This window comes from Geotrypetes seraphini, chromosome 5, assembly GCF_902459505.1.
Source record: "Geotrypetes seraphini chromosome 5, aGeoSer1.1, whole genome shotgun sequence".
Classification (NCBI taxonomy): Eukaryota; Metazoa; Chordata; class Amphibia; order Gymnophiona; family Dermophiidae; genus Geotrypetes; species Geotrypetes seraphini.
The window spans coordinates 105,850,045-105,870,860 of record NC_047088.1 but is presented as its reverse complement, the minus strand read 5'-3'; the positions used below and the strand labels follow the sequence as shown (position 1 = coordinate 105,870,860).

The window sequence follows — 20,816 nt, the reverse complement described above, 5'->3', positions numbered from 1 at the left end:
ACTGTAACATTGTCTACTTGGGAATATCTAAAAAAAATGTGAGAAAACTGAGAATAGTTCAAAATACGGCCATCCGTCTAATATTCGGACTAAAGAAGAGCGATCATGTTAGTCCATTCTACAAACTCCTTCATTGGTTACCAATTGAAGCACGAATTCTATTCAAATTCTCCTGCCTCTGCTATAAACTAATCTGGGGACTGGCCCCCAGCTACCTACTACCTCACTTCGAATTCCACTCCTCTATTAGGCCTACCAGAAACCGTAACCTCTTTACCTACCCAAATATCATAGGCTGTAGATATCGCACCTTCTTTGATAGAACATTCAAATTCCAAGCAGGTAGACTGCAAACTTGGACAGGCTACTTCACTTATGCCGCCAGAGAATCATATAGTATCTTTAGGAAAGAACTAAAAACCACATTGTTTAAGAAATTTATAACCTAACCAGACTTCTCCCCTAAAATCGGAGCCTCCTCTCATCCCAAGGAGTCCGTCTACCCTCTTCTGCCAAAATTTCTATCTTTAATTGTTACCAGTTTTTCCCACTGGTGCCCGTCCTTCATTCAAATGTACCAAGTTAACAACTTACTTCTCATCAACATCTTATGTTATCTTTTTCACCTTCGCAGCCTTGCACCTTTGTAACTCAAAGCGCAATCTCCTTTCTCTTCTCCTACTTATGCTCTGAATATCGTCGACTGTATAATGCTACTCATTGTGAAACCATGTAATACACAGCCCTGTAACTTTCCTGTTACTATCACTTGATGTTCAATGCTATACTCTGTAATTCGCTGTCTGTACAGTTTCTCTTCATTGTAAACCGCCTAGAAGTCGCAAGATTGTTGGCGGTATATAAGAATAAAGTTATTATTATTATTATTATTTCTAGATGGATTAGTGAGGCCCTTTCATCAGCCTACATTCTTTCTGGGAAAGAGTCTCCTGTTTCCGTTAAGGTGCATTCTTATAGATGTGTGGCTTCTTTGTAGACTGCAGCTAGAGCTGTCTCCCCTCAGGAGATTGCATAGCAGTAACCTGGTCCTCTCTACACACGTTTCCCAAGTTTTACAGAGTGGATGTAGCAGCGAGACAGGGCTCTGCCTTTGGATTCTCAGTCTTGAGGGTCGGCGCAGTAAGCCCACCATAGTTTTTTGGGGACTGCTTTGTACGTCCCACTTGTCTAGAATGTCTTACCTATTGCACTGGAAAAAGAGATTATGTATTTACCCTGGTAATCTTTTTTTCTAGTAGATAAGTTAGACATTCTAGACTCCCGCCCTTCCTTCCTGCGCCTGACTTCTGTCTCAATTTTTAACTTGTATGCCAGTCAGCCCTTGGGAGCTAGGGAGTACGGTATATTGAGTGTGTGTGTGTATGTATGTGTATGTATATGTATATATATATATGTATATATATATATATATATGTATATATATATATATATATATATATATATATATATATATATATATATATACTATATAATAAAACTCGCCGGCAGGACTGGACGCCAGCACTGGACTCCCTGCTCTCTGTGTCGCCTCCTCTCACCAGCCGCACCAGCGTCGGAGAAGGCTTCCGACGCTGGCGGGATCGAGAGGAGCCGCGGCGACACCTCACGGGGCGGGAAGGGAAGCCCAAAACACTCCAGCCGCGAAGGGATGCCCTGGTTCCGACACCAAACCAGCTGATTCCAGCAGCATGTGCAGCACTCTATACACACTGCTTCGGGGCCTTTTACTGCCCTGATTTGCTCTGCCGCGTCTCTGATGATGTCATCAGGGATGCGCCAGAGTAAATCAGGGCAATAAAAGGCCCCGAAGCAGTGTGTGTAGAGTGCTGCACACGCTGCTGGAATTGGCAGGTTTGTCGGACCGCGGGAAGGGAAGGGTGGGGGCTGCAAGGGACTAAGGGAGCATGCAAGACCGAGGGAAGGGAAAGGGGGGTAAGGGAAACGCTGCTGCTGTATAGGGAAGTGGTGTGGGGTGGGAGGGAATGCAGCTGTGGCTGCTGCACAGGGAAGTGGGGGGGGGAGAGAGACAGATAGATAGAAAGAAAGCCAGACAGCGAGAGGAAGGGAGACAGAAAGAAAAGAAGAAAGGCACAGGGGCAGAGAGAGACACAGAAAGACAGACAGAAAAAAGGGGGCCAGGGAGAGAGACAGATAGAAAGAAAGACAGCGGGAAGGAGAGATACACAGAAAGAAAGACAGACAGATATATATTCTAGCACCCGTTAATGTAACGGGCTAAAATAGTAGTGTGTATGTATATGTATATATACATATACACATATACATACACACATATATACATACTAGTCTTATAGCCCGTTACATTAATGGGTGCTAGAACATATGTGTGTGTTTCTGTCTTTATTTCTTTTTCTTTTTCTCTCTCTCTCCTTAGCCACTTTCTGTATTTCTGTCTTTCTTTTTCCTTGGCTGTCCATTCTCCCTTCCTTTTACCTCCCCTGTGTCCACCCCTACCCCTTCACTGCTCCTCTTATCCAGCAGTAGCCCTTCTCCCTTTGTTTTATCTCCCCCCTGCTAGAATATATGTCTGCTGTCTTTCTTTCTGTCTCTCTCTCCACTGTCTCTCTCCCTGCCCCTTTCTTCTTTTCTTTCTCCCTCCCTCTCACTATCTTTCTTTCTATCTGTCTCTCTCCCTGCCCCCTGTTCAGCAGCATTTCTCTCCCCCCCTCCACTTCCCTGTGTAGTAGCCATATCAGCATTCCCTCCCCCTCCATTTCCCTGTGTGGTTGTGTCAGAGCAGTGAGGAGGAGTGAAGTGGCTTGGAATTGAGTGTGCTGAATCCTAGGAAAGGTGGCAGTCGGGGGAGTAAGTGTGCCAGATTGGGGGTGGAATGGGAGCAGGGCAGTTGGGGAGATACAGTAAAAAAAAGGATGTTTATGGGTGAGGGTAGAGTTTTGAAAGTGGTCACTGAGGGAGAAGTTGGGAAACAAATGAATTGGATGGGAGGAGGGAGATAGTTTTGGTGTCTGTCAGAGCAGTGGAAGGAAAGAGCAATTGAGTGAATGTCGCAGCAGTCGAGGTTGGGAAACAGTTTTGAAGTGTGTGTGCCACATGGAGCCAGAGCAGTAGAGAATCTGGGTCAGACTGAGAGAGGAAACAGCAATGAAGTTTGGCGTTTCAGAGCGCATGGTCAGAACAGCCCAAAAAGTAAAGAAAGAGAAAGGCATTTGTTCTATACCTGATGCAAAAATTGGCAAGTCCCTTCCAAAAGAAATTGCAAATAGAGTTCAAGATTTTTACGAAGACGATGAATTCAGCAGAATATGTCCTGGCAAAAAAGATTGCATTTCAGTCCGCCTCAATGGATTAAAAGTACAAAAGTAAAAGCGGCTGCTGTTGTGTAATTTAAAAGAGCTATACGTGGCTTACTGTAACAAATACGGAACTGAAATTGGTTTTTCCAAATTCTGTGAGCTCAGGCCAAAGTGGTGTGCAACCGTTGGTGCATCAGGTGCACACTCCGTGTGTGTCTGCACGATACATCAAAATGTAAAGCTCATGCTACAAGGCGCCAATGTCAAAGAGAACTACTAAGTTCTTATGGAAAAAACTGTGTGCGACCTAAATGTCAAGGACTGTATGCTACAACGATGTCAAAACTGCCCTGGTGAAGAAGCACTAACAGCATACCTGGAAGAAATATTAAAGGATTTAAATCCAGAAGAATCAATAGAATTTAAGCAATGGGTTCACGCTGACCTTGAAACATTAGAAACAAGCGTACTAACCATGGACAACTTTATTGAAAGACTTGCAAGCAAGATTTGGAAGTTGACAAGCCACCATTTCATTTCAAAACATCAAAGTGAATATTTGAAGATGTTGAAGACAGGCTTAAAAGAAACGGAAATGATCGTTTTGATGGATTTCGCTGAAAATTACTCATTTGTTGTACAGGATGCCGCCCAAGGCTTTCACTGGGAAAATTCACAAGCTACGGTACATCCTTTTGTTGCATATTACCTCAATGAAGTGGGCACATTGCAAGTTGTAAACTGTTGCATTATTTCTGATCATATGCAACATGATACGATATCTGTACACGTGTTTATTCAAAAGTTGATTGAATTTTTGGTAACTCAAACAAACATTACCAAAATATACTACTTCAGTGACGGCTCAGCTGCACAATATAAAAACTACAAGAACTTTGTGAATTTGTGCAATCACAGAAATGATTTCAACATTGAGGCTGAATGGAATTTTTTTGGAACTAGCCATGGAAAATCACCCTGCGATGGAGTTGGTGGAACAACTAAACGACTGGCTGCCCGGGCTAGCCTCCAAAGACCATCAACGGATCAAATATTGACGCCAAAGGATCTATTTAACTTTTGTGACCAAAATATACACGGAGTTAAATACATTTATGTTCCAAAAGAAGAAATTGAAGAAAGCAAAAAGTTTCAAGAAGAAAGATGGCATGAAAGCAGCACAGTAGCCGGTACCAGAGAGCACCACCAATTTGTACCAGTCGACTCAAACTCGGTTCGTGTCAGCAAAGTTTCAAATGACACAATAAATTTTGTTGCCAAAATTTCTGATACTGCCATTCCAAATTTGAAAGTGTCCGAAATCTTTCCTGGTTGCTACGTTGCCTGTACTTACGATAATCAATGGTGGATAGGCAACGTTGTTGAAGTCTCAATTGAACAAAATGATGCATAGATAAAATTTATGCATCCTCACGGTCCAGCTCATTCGTTTTATTGGCCAGAAAGGCAAGACGTTTGTTGGGTTCCAGAGCAACACCTCATCTGCATGCTTTGTGCCCCTTCAGTTACATCATCCGGCCGCCAATATCAATTTCCAGAAACTGCATTGAAGAAAGTGGCTCAAAAATTTAACAGAATGTTATAAAGATTGCTGGCAGTTAAAATCAAAGTGGACTTCACTTCGGCTTGGGAACCATATAAGATACCCAATTTAGGCTTGGGAACCTAGGATAAGACACCCTAATCATTGGCTTTGGAACCAGAAAGATACCAACAAAAGGCTTTGGAACCTTGACAAAGAAACCAAATGCGAGGCTTGGGAACCTGGACGAAGTGGCCCACCCGTGGCTGGTATTGCACAGCTATCGGGCGTGACCCCTATGGCGATGGGGTTGCCAGTTCAAACTCTTGAACTGGTAGAGACAATGTCACCATGGACCAACGCAATAGAGTAGTAGTAATACTACGTCAATACAAAACTGTAACTTTAAAAATGACAGAACTATGTTGAAATAGAGGTTGTTGCCGTGGCAACGTCTCCCAACTTTGTCCCCCTTTTTCAGCCATTGTTAACCTGTGTTGAAAAATGAAGTCCACTTTTCTAGGGGGTTTGAAATATGCTCTTTCTAATGAGACTGATTTGAAAGAGTTTCTAAAAGGTATTTTTCTGTAAAAGCAGGCTGAAAATACCCTATTTTTGGCCTTTTTACACAAATTAGCAACTTTACACTTAATTTGTAAACTAATGGAAAGAGCTTGGAGGTTGAAATTGTACATTTGAAAACAACGTTGTACTGAGACATTATGTGCCAAATTTCGCATTTATTACTCAATTATTGTGGGAGCTAAGTAATGTCAAACTTTGACTTTTTTTGGAGCACTAATTTTTTCGGCCAAGTTTACTGTAATTCAGGCATTCAATCAGTGCTCGGCAAAAATTATTATTGGTAGCAATGAACAGAGCTCAAAAAGTTGTGCAGGGTAGCTAAGTTTCAGTTTTTTTGGAAACACAGCTCGGGAGATATTGTGTCTCAAAGTTGTCAGAATGTCATTGTCGTACTGTATTTCATTGTGGTATGGGGTCAAACAAATGGCTATATCTCCACAAATATTCCACAGGCGAAACTAAACCTTTACCAAAGTTCGTTTGAGACATGGTGGACTCTGCATATGAAGTTTCATCAAAATCCGTGATGGTCATGCAGGGCACTTTCCAAGAATCTGATCACTTGACATGGAATGACCCGGGGGAAGCACAGATGGGAGTGTGTATGTGTGCATATGTGTTATACATACGGATACTGCGAAGCCCCAAACAGAGTCAGATAGCTGTGACCGCCGGGAATACGGGCCGGCCAGACCCCGCGCACGATTCCCTAGTGACAGCAGCTGCAACTTTAAAAAGGTCTTACTTCACCACCCTGGCACCAAGGGAGGGAACCAGGCAGCCTCACCTCCATGATAGAAACGGTGCTGGTGAAGAGGCCCTCACCGTCTTCCAGCTCCTTGAAGTCCGGCTGCCCCATCCCTCAGTGGAGGAGGCTCGCGCTCCGCCGCCATCTTCTGTCTGTCAACACTCGCGAATCCGAAAACACTAGCGACGGGCGAGTTGCCGGGATTGGTCAGAGGTGAGCAATCATGTGAGAGCTCCAACAGGAAATGAAAAGCAAATTGCCGACAGCCGCCTCGCCTCGAAGCCCTCCTCCCGGTAGCCGCAGCTCCGCACAGAGGCTGTTTCTGGCCGAAGTTTATTTTTAATTTTGAAGGTGCCACGGCAGCTCCCCTCACGATCGCTGCCTTCGTCGGAATCCTTCTCCGATGCAGGTGCATCTCGTGAGAAGATCACTGCAGCGGCGCAAGGTGGAGAGCAGGGAGGCTTGTCTGGTGCGCATGCGCACACTTGTGGCCTTATCCCGACAGATCAGATCTCAGGGAACACGTAGCAAGAGTGCGCATGCGCGCTTAGCATTTTATTATTATAGATATATATTCCTCTTTTTGTCGGGAGTAGTTTCTGTGCTCACTGGAGCACTGTTTGCAGCTGATATTCTCATGTTACTCCTTTGAGCTGAACTATTATTTATGACCTTGATTGTTATGGGTACCTCTACTTCACATTGGTTTGGTGGCCCTTGGTGCATGAGTAGTAACTGTAGGTGGAGCTAAGGAGCTTAGTGAAGTACAGAGGAGACCAGAGAAAAATCCAAACTGACTGGATTCCTTCAGCAGATGGCATGCAGCCATGGGGACACTACCCACTTGTCTGAATGTCTCACCTATCTACTGGAAAAGAGCTTACCAGGGTAAGTACATAATCTCTTTTTCTGTCTCTGTGTATAGAAACATAGAAACATAGAAAAAGACGGCAGAAAAGGGCTATAGCCCACCAAGTCTGCCCACTCCAAATACCCGCCCTCTGATTTCACTCCCCTAGGGATCCCCTGTGAATATCCCACCTTCTCTTAAAGTCCGACACGCTGTTGGCCTCAATCACCTGCAGTGGGAGTTTGTTCCAATGATCCACCACTCTTTCAGTGAAGAAGTATTTTCTGGAGTCGCTATGGAACTTCCCTCCCCTGATTTTTAGCGGATGCCCCCTGGTGTTCGAGGGTCCCATGAGGTAGAAGATATCTTCTTCCGACTCGATACGGCCCGTGATGTACTTAAACGTTTCAATCATATCACCCCTCTCTCTTCGTTCCTCAAGTGAGTACAGCCTCAGTTTATTCAGTCTTTCTTCATACGTGAGATCTTTGAGCCCCCAGACCATCTTTGTGGCCATTCGCTGAACTGACTCGATTCTCTGCACATCCTTCCGGTAGTGAGGTCTCCAGAATTGAACGCAGTACTCCAAGTGAGGCCTCACCATGGTCCTGTACAGCGGCATCATAACTTCAGGTCTCCTGCTGACAAAACCTCTACGAATACAACCCATCATTTGCCTTGCCTTGGAGGTAGCTTTCTCCACTTGATTTGCAACCTTCATGTTATCACTAATGATCACCCCTAGATCTCGTTCCGTCGTGGTCCTGGCCAAGGTCTCACCATTTAGTATGTAAGTTCTGTGCGGGTTTTTCTTTCCCAGGTGCATTACCTTACACTTTTTAGCATTGAAGCCTAGCTGCCATGTTGCTGACCACCGTTCCAGCAGCAGTAGATCCTGTGTCATATTATCAGGCATGGTGTTTTTACCTACTATGTTGCAAAGTTTGGCGTCGTCGGCGAACAGTGATACCCTTCCTCTAAGTCCTTGGGTCATATCTCTTATGAATAGGTTGAATAGAATCGGGCCCAAGACCGACCCCTGCGGCACTCCACTGATCACGCCTGACATTTTGGACGGGGTACCGTTTACCACCACCCTCTGAAGTCTACCACTCAGCCAATCCTCAATCCATGTAGTTAGAGTGTCCCCTAATCCTATCGACTTCAGCTTGTTCAATAACCTTCTGTGTGGGACGCTATCAAAAGCTTTACTGAAGTCTAGATATACCACATCCAATGACTCTCCGGCATCCAATTGTCTAGTAACCCAGTCGAAAAAGCTGATTAGGTTAGATTGGCAGGATCTGCCCTGGGTGAATCCGTGCTGGTGGGGATCACGTAGGTTTTCCTCGTCTAGGATTGTATCAATATTTTGTTTAATCAGTGTTTCCATGAGCTTGCACACTATAGATGTGAGACTCACCGGTCTGTAGTTTGCCGTCTCTGTTCTGCAGCCCTTCTTGTGGAGTGGGATAACGTTGGCGGTTTTCCAGTCCAAGGGGACTCTTCCTGTGCGTAGGGAAAGATTGAAAAGAACAGATAGTGGTTCTGCCAGGACTTCTCTCAATTCCCTGAGCACTCTGGGATGTAGGTTGTCCGGTCCCATGGCTTTGTTCACCTTGAGTCTTGATAGTTCGTAGTAGACGCTACTGGGCGTAAACTCGAAGTCCAGAAACGGGTCATTCTGGCTGTCTCCCATCTGAAGCTGTGGACCAGCTCCCGGCGCTTCACAGGTGAAGACTGAGCAGAAGTATTCGTTTAGTAATTCTGCCTTGGCAGAATCTGATTCTACAAGGTTACCGTCCGATTTCTTCAGGCGTTCTATCCCATCTTTGTTTCTTTTCCTGTGACTAATATAGCTGAAGAAGGATTTATCCCCTTTCTTAATGTTCCGTGCTAGATCTTCTTCCATTTTGAGTTTGGCCTCCCTGACTGCTATTTTGACAGCTTTTGACCTGTCCAGATAGTCTTTTTCCGCCTCTTGTTTTCCTAAATGTTTGTAGGTGATAAATGCTTCTTTTTTCTTTTTAACGAGGTCCGAAATTTCTGCGCTGAACCATTGGGGTCTTTTGTTCCTCCTGCGCTTACTTACTGTTCTTATGTAGCGGTTTGTTGCTTCGTGTAGGGTGGACTTCAGAGTCAACCACATATCCTCTACATTGTTAGGTTGTGCTTGTTTTTGCATCTCCTGATCGACAAAAATTCCCATGCGGTCGAAGTCTGTGCCTCTAAAGTTGAGAACCCTCGTTGCTGTGTTTGACCTTGAGAAACCTTTCTTAAGGTTAAGCCATACCATATTATGGTCGCTGGAGGCCAGTGTGTCTCCAACTGAGACATCTGAGACGCTATCTCCGTTGGTGAGTACCAGGTCCAGTATCGTTTGGTCCCTGGTGGGCTCCAACACCATTTGCTTGAGTCGTGCACCCTTTATGGAGTTCAGAATTCTTTTACTGCCACTCGTAGTCGCGGAGAGTGTGTTCCAATCTGCATCGGGCATGTTGAAGTCCCCTAACAACACTGTGTCTCCCCGTAGAGTGATGTTCTCTATGTCCTCTATCAGTTCTAAGTCTTTGTCTTCTTGTTGTTTCGGAGGTCTGTATATCACACCAAGATATAGGCATTTTTCATTTCCTCTGGCCAGATTCACCCAGAGGGATTCCCCAGTGTATCTAATATCCGTAATTCTGGTAGTTTTGATGTTATCCTTAGTGTATAGTGCTACCCCTCCCCCTAACTTGCCCTCTCTGTCGCGACGTAGTAGGTTGTAGCCTGGTATAACCATATCCCACCCATGTGAGTCCGTGAACCAGGTTTCTGATATTGCTACCACGTCTAGGTCAGCGTTTATTATCTCAGTCTCTAATTCTAGAATTTTATTGCCCAAGCTGTGTGCATTGACGTACATAGCCCTCCATATCTGTGAAGAGATTCCCTTTTGGGTTAGAGTGACTCCTAAATTTTTATTGATAATTCCCTTTAAATTATCGTGGATAGCATGGGTACTTACCTTAGACTTAGAAGTGTGGGTGTGACTCGCCTCCTCAGGGTGGTTACTTACTGCTCTGGGATATAAATAAGTGCCCTCCCCCAACTTACCTAGTTTAAAGCCCTGCGGAGTAGGCGGGCCAGGCGATGTCCGAATACGTTCTTACCTCTCCTGGTTAGGTGTAGTCCGTCGGGTCCCTGCAGTCCCTGGAGTGTCTCACCGTGGTCTAGGAATCCAAAGTTCATCTCTGTGCACCACATGCGGAGCCATTCGTTAGTCCGTCGGATATGCTCTTCTCTAGCTCTGCCTTTGTTTCTTACTGGGAGGATCGATGAGAAGACCACCTGCGCTCCTATCTGCTTCAGCTTCTTTCCCAGGGCTCCAAAGTCGTCGGGAATGTTCTCCGTGGTACTTCTGGCAGTGTCGTTTGTACCTACATGGATGAGAAACATGGGAAAATGATCATTGGGCTTTATAAGTTTGTCTAGGCTGGTGGTGACATCCCGGATCCTGGCTCCGGGAAGACAGCAGACCTCTCTTGACTGCAAGTTGGGCCTGCAAATTGGTCCCTCGGTGCCCCTCAGCATGGAGTCCCCAATGACCACCACTCTTCGTTCCTTCCGGAGGGGTTGATCCGTGAGCCCTGGATTTGGGGTTAGGTGCTGAGTATTCTCCTGAGCCCCTTCCGTTATTTCCTCTGTGTTCTCTTCTTGTAGGATTTGAAATCTGTTTCTGAGGGTGAGTTGTGGGGTAATTGTAGAGTTATCCTGTTGGAGAGAAAAAGAAGAAGAGAGTGAGAATGAGGTGGATTTTCTTTGCTTGCCCGTAGAGGAGGTTACCAGTTGCCAGGGGCCGGCATCTCTAATCATCTCCTGTACTCCAATCGTTGATTTTAGGGCTGTAGGTTTGGGGGAGTCAAGGATGGACCTGTCGTGGGTTCGCTCTGTGATGTGAGACAGTTCCAGGATAGCCTCGTCGATGAAGGCCTCGTCATCTCTGATACTCCTCAGCCGCTTTACCTCCTCCCTGAGGTTCAGCAGTTCCTGCACGATGTCCTCGTCTGTGTGTCTCTGTCCCAGCTCTTCTGTCTGCGTAGAGACTGTAGTGGACGTTGGGAGTGGAATGGTCTCGGTCTGCACAGAGACCTCTGCCCTCTGATCCGTGTCACCCTCTTTCTTCTGAGTATAGACCTTGGCCATCCCCTGGATCCCTCCGGACGCTGGGGTGTTGATCTTGATAGTAGCCCTGCTGCCACGTGTCCTCCCTGCCATTTCCGGCAGATTTATTTCTGTAAAAGAGAAGGGTTGAGATATCAGAGAGTTTGTAAGGAGAACGGAGGAGAATGAGATATTAGAGAGTATGAGAGATTAGATAGAGAGTAGAGAGTATGAGAGATTAGAGTAGAGAGTATGAGAGATTTGATAGAGAGTAGAGAGTATGAGAGATTAGAGAGTCAGGGTTCTAGGGAAGATTGACTATCTGAATGAGAGTATGTAAGAAAAGTGTATGATTGTACGAAGAAAATAAAGGTGTGACTGATAGAGTATGAGAATGTAGAGTGTATATTAGGTCTGTATAAGGCCCTTTCTCAAGGCTTGCTGCTCGCCTTCGCTGCGCGCCGAACGGCTGCGCGCCGTTGGCCCGCCTCCTTTTAAGGAGGGGCCCGGCGCCTTCTGCTGATGCGGTGGGGGTGGGCGGAGTTACTCTCGCCGCTACCCCGAAGCTGTTTGCCGCTCGCCTCGCCTTACACGCGCTGCCCCTGCCTGCTGAGAAGTCTCCTGCTTCCTCAGCCCTTCTCAGCCCTCTCGCTGCTCTCGCTGCAGTGGCGAAACCGTCGGCTCGCCTCCTTTTAAGGAGGGGCCCGGCGCCTTCTGCTGATGCGGTGGGGGTGGGCGGAGTTACTCTCGCCGCTACCCCGAAGCTGTTTGCCGCTCGCCTCGCCTTACACGCGCTGCCCCTGCCTGCTGAGAAGTCTCCTGCTTCCTCAGCCCTTCTCAGCCCTCTCGCTGCTCTCGCTGCAGTGGCGAAACCGTCGGCTCGCCTCCTTTTAAGGAGGGGCCCGGCGCCTTCTGCTGATGCGGTGGGGGTGGGCGGTACTCTGTTCCCTGGTTCCCTAGGCCTCTCCACTGCAAACATTCAAAATATTACTGAAGTATTTCAGCATTGCTAAAATTCATACCTTCCTTTCTGACCATGCTATCAAAATACTTATCTGTTTTTTCATCTCCTACTGTACGACTTAAACTACTGCAACCTGCTCATTTCGGGTTTCCCACAAAATCATCTTTCTCCACTGCAGTCGATTCACGAAATGCAGTTGCACAACTTGTTTTCCTTCAGTGTTGTGATGCACATGTAAAACTAGGGCTGTGAAGTCTATGCACTAAACCTTTGACTCTGACTCCTCTGTTTTTGTACTGTCTGATGCTGACTCCAGCTCCTACTGATTTATTTATTTATTTGGTTTTTATTCCATCCTCCCAGGGGAGCTCAGAATGGGTTACAAGTTTTTATACAAGGTGTTTGCAAAACTTGGCATGGCAGGACATTGTCTGACAGGGATGGTAAAACAGTTAATAAAACATGGTCAAACATAACATAACATGGTTTGGTATGGTGAGACATAGCATGACAAATATTGTATTACAATCTGATATTAGACTTTAAATTTTTTGTTCTGGATCTAAATAACTTTAGATCCAGGACAAAGATTAATATGTACAGTAAATATTTGTTCTGGATCTAAAATACTTATGTTGGATGCCATCGACTTGTGTTCGAGTCCTAGCGACTTGATAATAATCATCAAATTTTCGTGGCAGAATACAGTAGATTGCCGAGCCTTTCTTCTGCGCAGTATAAATTTGATTTTTGTAGCCGTTGTTGCATCAAACGCGATCCTCCGCCTCCAACACTGCCTATCTGCTGCTGTCCAGATGGGTGGTACATATAGTTAGTCTGACATCTCTGCTGAAACCTGTCCACCTTGGGAGGTCCTGTTGGTAGTGGAACTACCGACGGCATAGCATCAGCTTCTCAGATGCGTGCAAGCCTCAGTGGCATGACAAACCCTTGTAACATGACTTGACTATACTATACTGGTAAATATAACTTTAGATCCAAGACAAAGATATATAAAACTATAAAATGATTTATAATACATGGTAAAAAATTTTTGAAGATGGAGTCGGGAGTCAGTACATTTTTACCAACTCCACAGCCCTTTGTAAACCCCACTTAAGTAAGAATAGCCTTTCTGGGTCAGACCAATTGCCAGTTTAACCCAATATCTCATCTTCACGTTTGCCAATCCAGGTCACAAGTACCTGGCAAAAACCAAATAGCAGCAACATTCTATGCTACCAATCCAGGGCAAGTCATTATCACATTGACTCAAGTTTATTAAAAATTTGTTTACCCACTTATCAAATTTCTAAGTGGCATGCATAAAAATTAAAATTAAGGGAATACAAATTTTTAGACAAGGACAGACTTACTTTAAGATACAAAGGGTTAAGGGTAGAACTACAAAAATGCATAGGATACAGAGACATGAAGGGGAAACAACAAGGGGTGGGAACCTGTCTGCAAAAAAGAGGTGGATTCAAATGGAATAAATCCAATATTACCTAATTTAAATGGGTTAAAGATCATAGGTGTCTTTAAATAAGAATGTTTTAAGACTCGACTTGAATTGATGTAGTGACATCTCTTCCCGTAGGTATGTAGGCATAGAGTTCCACAGCTAGGGGGCCATTACCGAGTAAATTGTTGTATGAATGGTATTTATTTGACGCAAGGAGGGTATCTGAAGCAAATACTGGTTGTTTGATCAAAGGGATGTCAATGGGGCATATGGAATTAAGTCTGTCTATGAATTCCAGGGAGCAGGATAATTGAGTGTTAAATGTTAATAGTAATATTTTATATGTGACTAGCTGATCACCTGGCGTTGCCTGGATATTTATTTATCCCAATCTTCTGCTCCATTCAATATAAAACACGTCGCCCCCCTTTCCACCCCACAGTATTTTTTCCCAGATAGTAAGTGATATGTATACCATATACCAAGTTTGGTTGAAATCTCTCCATGCGTTTCAGAGTTATGCTGGAACATATACTGTTAAATGACTGTGTGATATCATTTCCCAAACTTCACACAATTGGTCAAAGCAGCTCCATCTATATTATATATATAAAATTGGATGTATCTGTATGTGTAACCCCCTTCTCACCCCCACAGTATTTTTCCTCAGATAGTAAGTGATATGTATATCAAGTTTGGTTGAAATCATAGATTCTGTGGGAGACCGAAAGCCAATGAGCATTAATCAGTAGTGGTGTCATATTTCAGAGTTCAAGCTTCTATTTCTCACCTACCAATACGTACATTCATTCTGCTGCCCCTCGATATCTCTCCTCGCTTCTTTCTCCTTATACATCTCCCAAAGAACTCCTTTCCTCAGATAAGTCACTCTTAACGTTACCCTTCTCCTTCACTACCAATTCTAGATTTCGTTCCTTTCATCTAGCTGCCCCCTATGCCTGGAATAAATTATCCGAGTTTATCTGTCAAGCCCCTTCTCTTGTTTAAAAGCAGACTGAAAACCCACCTTTTTGATTTAGCTTTCAATCCTTAACCCTACTCCTCTGCCCTCCAACCCAGCCAGCTGATTAACTGTATCCCTGACATCTTGTTTGTCTGTCTTGCCTGTTTAGATTGTAAGCTCTTTCGAGCAGGGACTGTTTTCTTACTCTTTGTGACTCTGTACAGCGCTGCATCTGGTAGCACTATAGAAATAATTAATAGTAGTAATAATAGTAGTAGTACACTTTGCAGCTTCTTACTTATCTTCACTCTTCTGCAGCCTTCCCTGTGAACTTTTTTCAAATGCCAGGTTACTGTTACTAGTTCCCTTTTCCATTGCAGTCAGGATTCTTTAAGTCTTGCTGTGCAGTTTTCCTGGAGTAAACTTGCAGATTTGGTACATTGTGCTCACCATCTGGTATATTCAAATCCAGACCTCCTCTGTAAGACTTTATATCTTGACCTCTGTAAGATTCTCCTAAATTCACTTGTTTGTCTTGATTACGTAGATCATACACTAGAGGCCAACTGAAACCAGGGCTTTTGGGTTTGGCCAAAATTTGCCACTTGGTTTTAGTCAGAACTGAAACAATCACCCTGCCTTCCCCCACCAACATTGCTGAAAGCATGTTCACACTGGGCCATCCTTCCCCTCAGCAAAAAGCCTGTTCCCCTGGTCCACCCACCAACTCTGCCCTCCGTAGATCTACCTTCAAAAAGCCCTGGTGATCTAGTGACTTCTTCGGGGAAGGAGCAATCATGAGTTACTCCTGCCCTTGCCAACTCAGTAGTCCAAATTGCTGCCACGATTTACCACAGCACCTTGCGAGATTGCTACATGAAACTGCAACAGTTGTTTTGAGACCGGAATTAGCATGGGCAGGAGAAATCTCAGAAGCCATTTTGACTACTGGCAGGGCTGGCAGGGCAGGAGTGACTCAAGTTGCTCTGCTCCAAAGAGGTCACTAGACCACCAAGGCTTTTTCAAATATAGGCCCAGGAAGTGTGGAGTTGGTGTATACCCTGAGAGGGGGAGGGGGGAGGCTGGCTTGGAATGACAAGACGTTCAGCTTAGTGCTCATTGACAGGTCTCATGTTGACTACTCTTTGGGTGATTAGGAAGAAGGAGGTGGTAAAGGAGGAGAGGAAAAGTAGAGCTGTGCTAGGAGAGAAAGGGGGAGGTTTGTTCTTTTTACTATGTTAGCGGTCTGGGGTCAAGTGTAAAATCAAATCATATTGGGTCTGGAGTCAAGTGTAAAATTAAATGATATTGAGATAATTTTAAAAAATTCCACTTTTTCCACTGGATGGTAGTATCAGATGGACTACAATAACAAAAATTTGGGAAGCACTGATCTAGGAATCAAATAGGGTCTTGTGATATTGCAGTGGGTCAGAGATTTGTTTCTTCACTGACCTAATGAAAAGAGGATAAATACCAAAAACTTGTCAAACATTAAATTAGTCCAACCAAAAGGTATAACCTGCAGCTTGTATTTTGGGGGGGGAATTCTGCACAATACAGTATGCACAGACACTGGCATAGGCATCAGAGACTTCTCAATCTCTGTCTCTCTCCTCCACAGAGATATGTAGCAAGAGACGGAGGAAGTGAATGGCTGCTCATTGGGTCACCTCCTTCTCCCCCGCCAGTCCAGACTCCAGACCCATTTGAACCATGAGGCTGTATGAAGGCCTGCATAGTTCATTTGACGGGCCTAAGGCAACACTGGAGGAGAGGATGGCCCGATGTGCAGTCATTATCCTCTTCTTAATGCACAATTGGGCAGGGAGGGAAGGTAGACCAAGTTGAGGTAGGTCGAGGGTCACTGGAGAGGCACAGGAGGAGGGAGGGAGCGAGCAAGATTTGAGCACGTGTGATAGTGGAAAGCAAGGCTAAGTGTGTGCTGTGGAGGGGGAGATCTAACTGAACGGTGGGGGAGGTCTGGGGGAGGGACAATGCTGTGGATATTGCATGTGAGAGAAGACTTTAGAGGGCAAACAGAATTAGAGGTCTTACTAGGAGGGAGAGACAACTGCATTTAAAATGAGGGCTGGAGTCTGAGGATGAATTGCAAACCTTATAATGATAGAATTCTGTGCAAAACACTACAAATAAACAATGTCGAATTTTTTGAAGATAAAAAAAAATTGCACAGAATTCCTTGAGTAAACTCGATTGACCTTTATTTTCATATACCCAATACTCTCTTCAGGGTGCAACTTCCAGCATTTCAGTTTTCAAGGATCAAACAAATTAACGGATTCCTGGAGATCCTGTCAACACCCAGCCCCAGTTAGTGGAAGAAATTGCTGTTGATGATGGCAAATGATGAGATTCTGGAGATGGAGAAGCTGGTAAACAGAGTGGCAGAGCTGGAGAGAGAGGTGAAGGATCTCCGCCAAAGGCTGAGAAAACAACCTGTGACTGAAGAGATAAGCTTTGCTGGTGGGAGAGGCCGGAAGCGCCAGCAGCGCCCCTTTAACTTCAGTGCCTACAGCCGCAAACATGTGGCACTGAAGATTGCCTACCTGGGATGGGGATATCAAGGCTTCGCTAGCCAGGAAAACACTCCCAACACAATTGAGGAGAAGTTGTTTGAGGCCTTGACTAAGACTCGTTTGGTGGAGAGCAGGCAGACATCCAACTACCACCGATGCGGACGGACAGACAAAGGTGTCAGTGCATTTGGACAGGTAAGCAACACAGCGCACACTCTTATCAGTGAGATTTGTAGTAGAAGCAGGATATGAACACAGATTTGCAGATGGTCTGGGTTAGTGCCTTTGAGAGAAAAAGATATGTGCAATGAAAATTTCAGGTAGTGCAAGCGTGAACAAGGCAAAGCATAAAAAACACAAAGTTCACAGTACAGAGATAGAACAGCTTAAGGTGATAGAAACATAGAAAAATGACGGCAGAAAAGGGCCAAAGTCCATCAAATCTGCCCACTCTAGTGACCCTTCTCCTTGATTTTGCTCACCACCCCCTGCCTTTACATCATTAGAGATCCCACATGAATATCCCATTTATTTTTTAAATCTGCCACGCTATTGGCCTCAATCACCTGCCGTGGAAGTTCATTCCAATGATCGACCACCCTCTCGGTGAAGATCAAAAAATCTTGAAAGATTTTATGTTCATATTAATGGCAACAAGTTGAGTAGCAAAGCAGGAAGCTCAAGTACAGTAGTAGGTTTTTCTTTTATAAATACATGTCTGTTCTCAGGATTTAAAATGTATCAACAATTTCTTTGCTCAAAGGTGCACCAGCTTGTCAGAAGAAATAAAATTTTGCTGTTAACAAAAGTTGCATTTTGATATGTCAAAGTGCTGTTTCTTTACAGCTCTTATCTCTCTGTGCTCTCGCCATTAGGCTGCCACACACTGAAATTGGTAGTAGAAGTGAGATCAGAGCCTGGATCTGCATGGTAGCAATGGGAATGGAGCTCATATTTCAGGACGTCTCTCAACTGAATCTACTGACCTGACTGGGACTCTGAGCTCCCTTGTTAGGGATCAACCTTGTCATCTTACCTTAGTGAAATCTTTTCTCCTTTCCCCAATACTTTTGCAGGTGATTTCTCTGGACCTCCGCTCAAACCTGGCAGAGGGCAGAGGGGTAAAGATTGATGACGGGGGAGGAGGAACAGAAACTACACCATGTAGCAGCAGTAGCTGCAAGGAAATTCGTTATACTCACATGTTGAACCGTGTGCTACCACCAGACATCCGTGTGTTAGCATGGACACCAGTAGAATCCACCTTTAGTGCCCGCTTCAGCTGCCTGCACCGTACCTATCGTTACTTTTTCCCACGAGCTGAGCTGGATTTGGAACTGATGAATGCCGCTGCACAAAAATATGTGGGTACACATGACTTCCGGAACTTCTGCAAGATGGACGTGGGAAATGGTGTGGTAAACTTTCAACGCACTTTGCTGGCAGCCCAAGTGGGACCAGCAGATGAAGACATCAGGGCCACAGGTCCCTTCCAGCTTTGTCAGTTTGAGGTCACGGGACTAGCATTTCTTTACCACCAGGTACGCTGTATGGTAGCAGTCCTTTTTCTTATTGGACAGGGATTGGAGGAGCCCGGGATCATCGACCAACTAATGGATGTGGAGAAGAACCCACAAAAACCGCAATATAGGTGAGATACATACAAAGGAATACTAGTGAATGTGAGGACGTCTGAATCTCTGCTGACTTTCTCTGTGTTCTTTTTTTCCTCTATTCTATGTTATGATGCTAAGAAATTAGATGACCAGGCCTGAATTTAGGCAAAGACAACATAGACAACTGCCTGGGGTATCAAATATTAACAATTTCACCCATTTAATTTAATACCATCAACTTGTACCATGTCAAAGAAGAACTACTGTGGTCCAACATCCCTATTTCTGTTTTCTAATCTCCAAAATGTTCCAGTGGAGGATCTCTGCTCTCATCCTGTGGTCCTGTTTATAGGTTTATAAATCTGACCTTGGAGGTGTATCTCAACCATTCTAGCCCAGGCAATAGAGTTCCTACCTTGAGTCCACTTTGTTGCTACATTCTTTCTTTCAGTAACCATTTCTGTTTATTCTTTCTGTTCCATACAGCATGGCAGTGGAGTTCCCACTTGTTCTATACAACTGTGAATTTGAAGGTGTGGAGTGGAACTATGAAAGGGATGTCCAAGAGTTTAATGTCACCCATCTACAGCAGCTCTGGGCCAACCATGCTGTGAAAACTCAACTATTATACACCATGCTGCAGGGACTGGATTCTGCTAAGATCCTTAAAGGAACAGTAGGTAAGATGAGATCACACTAAGAGCTGGAGAAAGATAAAGGTGAGTGGATATGCAAGGATGGAAGAGAGGTGGGAGGAGCAGAGTTCTAGAAATGGGAAGAAAGAAAACTACTTGGGAAGAGAAGACGGGAATGGGGCAGAGAGAGCAAAGTAGGCAAAGGAGGCCCTTGGGACAGAGTTGTGAATGAAATGTGAGGCAAGTGAGACAGTGTATTGGGGATAGGAGACAGACAACATGGAGCTCTGAGTGTCTAATTCATCTAATTTGTGAGCTAACATAACTTTTTTTTTCAGGAGAGGATGATAAGAGTCAGCTAATCTTGTGGAAAGACTTGGACCCCCCTATCCTAAATCAGGCCAGTGCTTTCATTGAGGGAGTGCGAGCCAGAACCTATAAACCACTATTGGAACGACCCCGCTGTGAGGGTCTTGAGTCCCGCATTCAGCACTTTGTACGTCGTGGTCGCCTTGGGCCTTTGAAAGGTGGAGAGAAAGAGCAAATGTCAGAGGAAGGGAATTGTCAGGAGGCAAAGAGAAACCACATCAAGTGCAGCAATGAAGATAGCCACTGGGACTCGGAATATCCTACAAAAAAAATATGTTTAAACAGACAAACTCCCCAAAATCAGTCTGATAGGTCATGAGTACAGCCATTTGTCGGCACACTGCATTCTCTCTTCTCCTGATCTACCACTATTCAGATTTTTGTGGGGCTCCAGTGCTGCACTTGAGAAGAAAGAAAAAATGTACTGTGATCTTTTCACAGTTGAAGGAAGTTCAAATACAGAACTTTAAGAGGCTTTTGTGCAATGCAAGGGGTCACAACCAGGAGAAGCTGAACGTCTTTAGTACCATGGTCCAAAAACTGAAGTTGTTTAATTTTCAGAGCCAATATATATAGAAACTCACTGTGGTTTTATGAATTGAAGTGGCATGAGACACACATCAGTGCTGCGATTATTATTGTGCTTGTGCTCCACAAGGCAACTTGCTTTTTTGTTCCTTGAGTTTGCTCCTAGATTAGCACAATTGGAGACATCCAAGTAGTTTGGCAGATAATATCTTATTGTCCATTTGATCTACCCACATTTTGTCTACCTATTTTGCTTTCACAGATTGTAACTGATCTATGGTTATCCCAGGACAAGCAGGCAGCATATTCTTAACGCATGGGTGACGTCACCGACGGAGCCCCAGTACGGACATTTTTCACTAGAAAGTTCTAGTTGGCCGCACCGCGCATGCGCGAGTGCCTTCCCGCCCGACGGAGGAGTGCGTGGTCCCCAGTTTCTTCGTTTCATGTTTCCCTTCATGCCCCCTCAACCGGGCTTTAAGAAGTGCCAGCGGTGTGCACGCCCGATCTCCCTCTCTGACCCACACAATTGGTGCCTACAGTGTTTGGGTCCAGAGCATCGGGCTGACA

General features: G+C 44.9%; 1 protein-coding gene across 3 annotated transcripts in view; it reads left to right on the top strand.

The window, feature by feature from the left end:
• The window catches only part of PUS3 (pseudouridine synthase 3), a 30,999-nt gene extending 10,435 nt beyond the window's left edge, over window positions 1-20,564 (top strand). For all 3 annotated transcript variants that reach the window (XM_033947156.1, XM_033947158.1, XM_033947157.1), the window contains 4 exons: window positions 16,813-17,293; window positions 18,175-18,749; window positions 19,201-19,394; window positions 19,688-20,564. In XM_033947156.1, coding sequence (XP_033803047.1) covers window positions 16,916-17,293; window positions 18,175-18,749; window positions 19,201-19,394; window positions 19,688-20,037 — 1,497 coding nt within the window. In that variant the 5' untranslated portion in view covers window positions 16,813-16,915 and the 3' untranslated portion in view covers window positions 20,038-20,564. The remainder of the gene's footprint in view (window positions 1-16,812; window positions 17,294-18,174; window positions 18,750-19,200; window positions 19,395-19,687) is intronic.
• The last annotated feature ends 252 nt before the right edge of the window (window positions 20,565-20,816 follow it).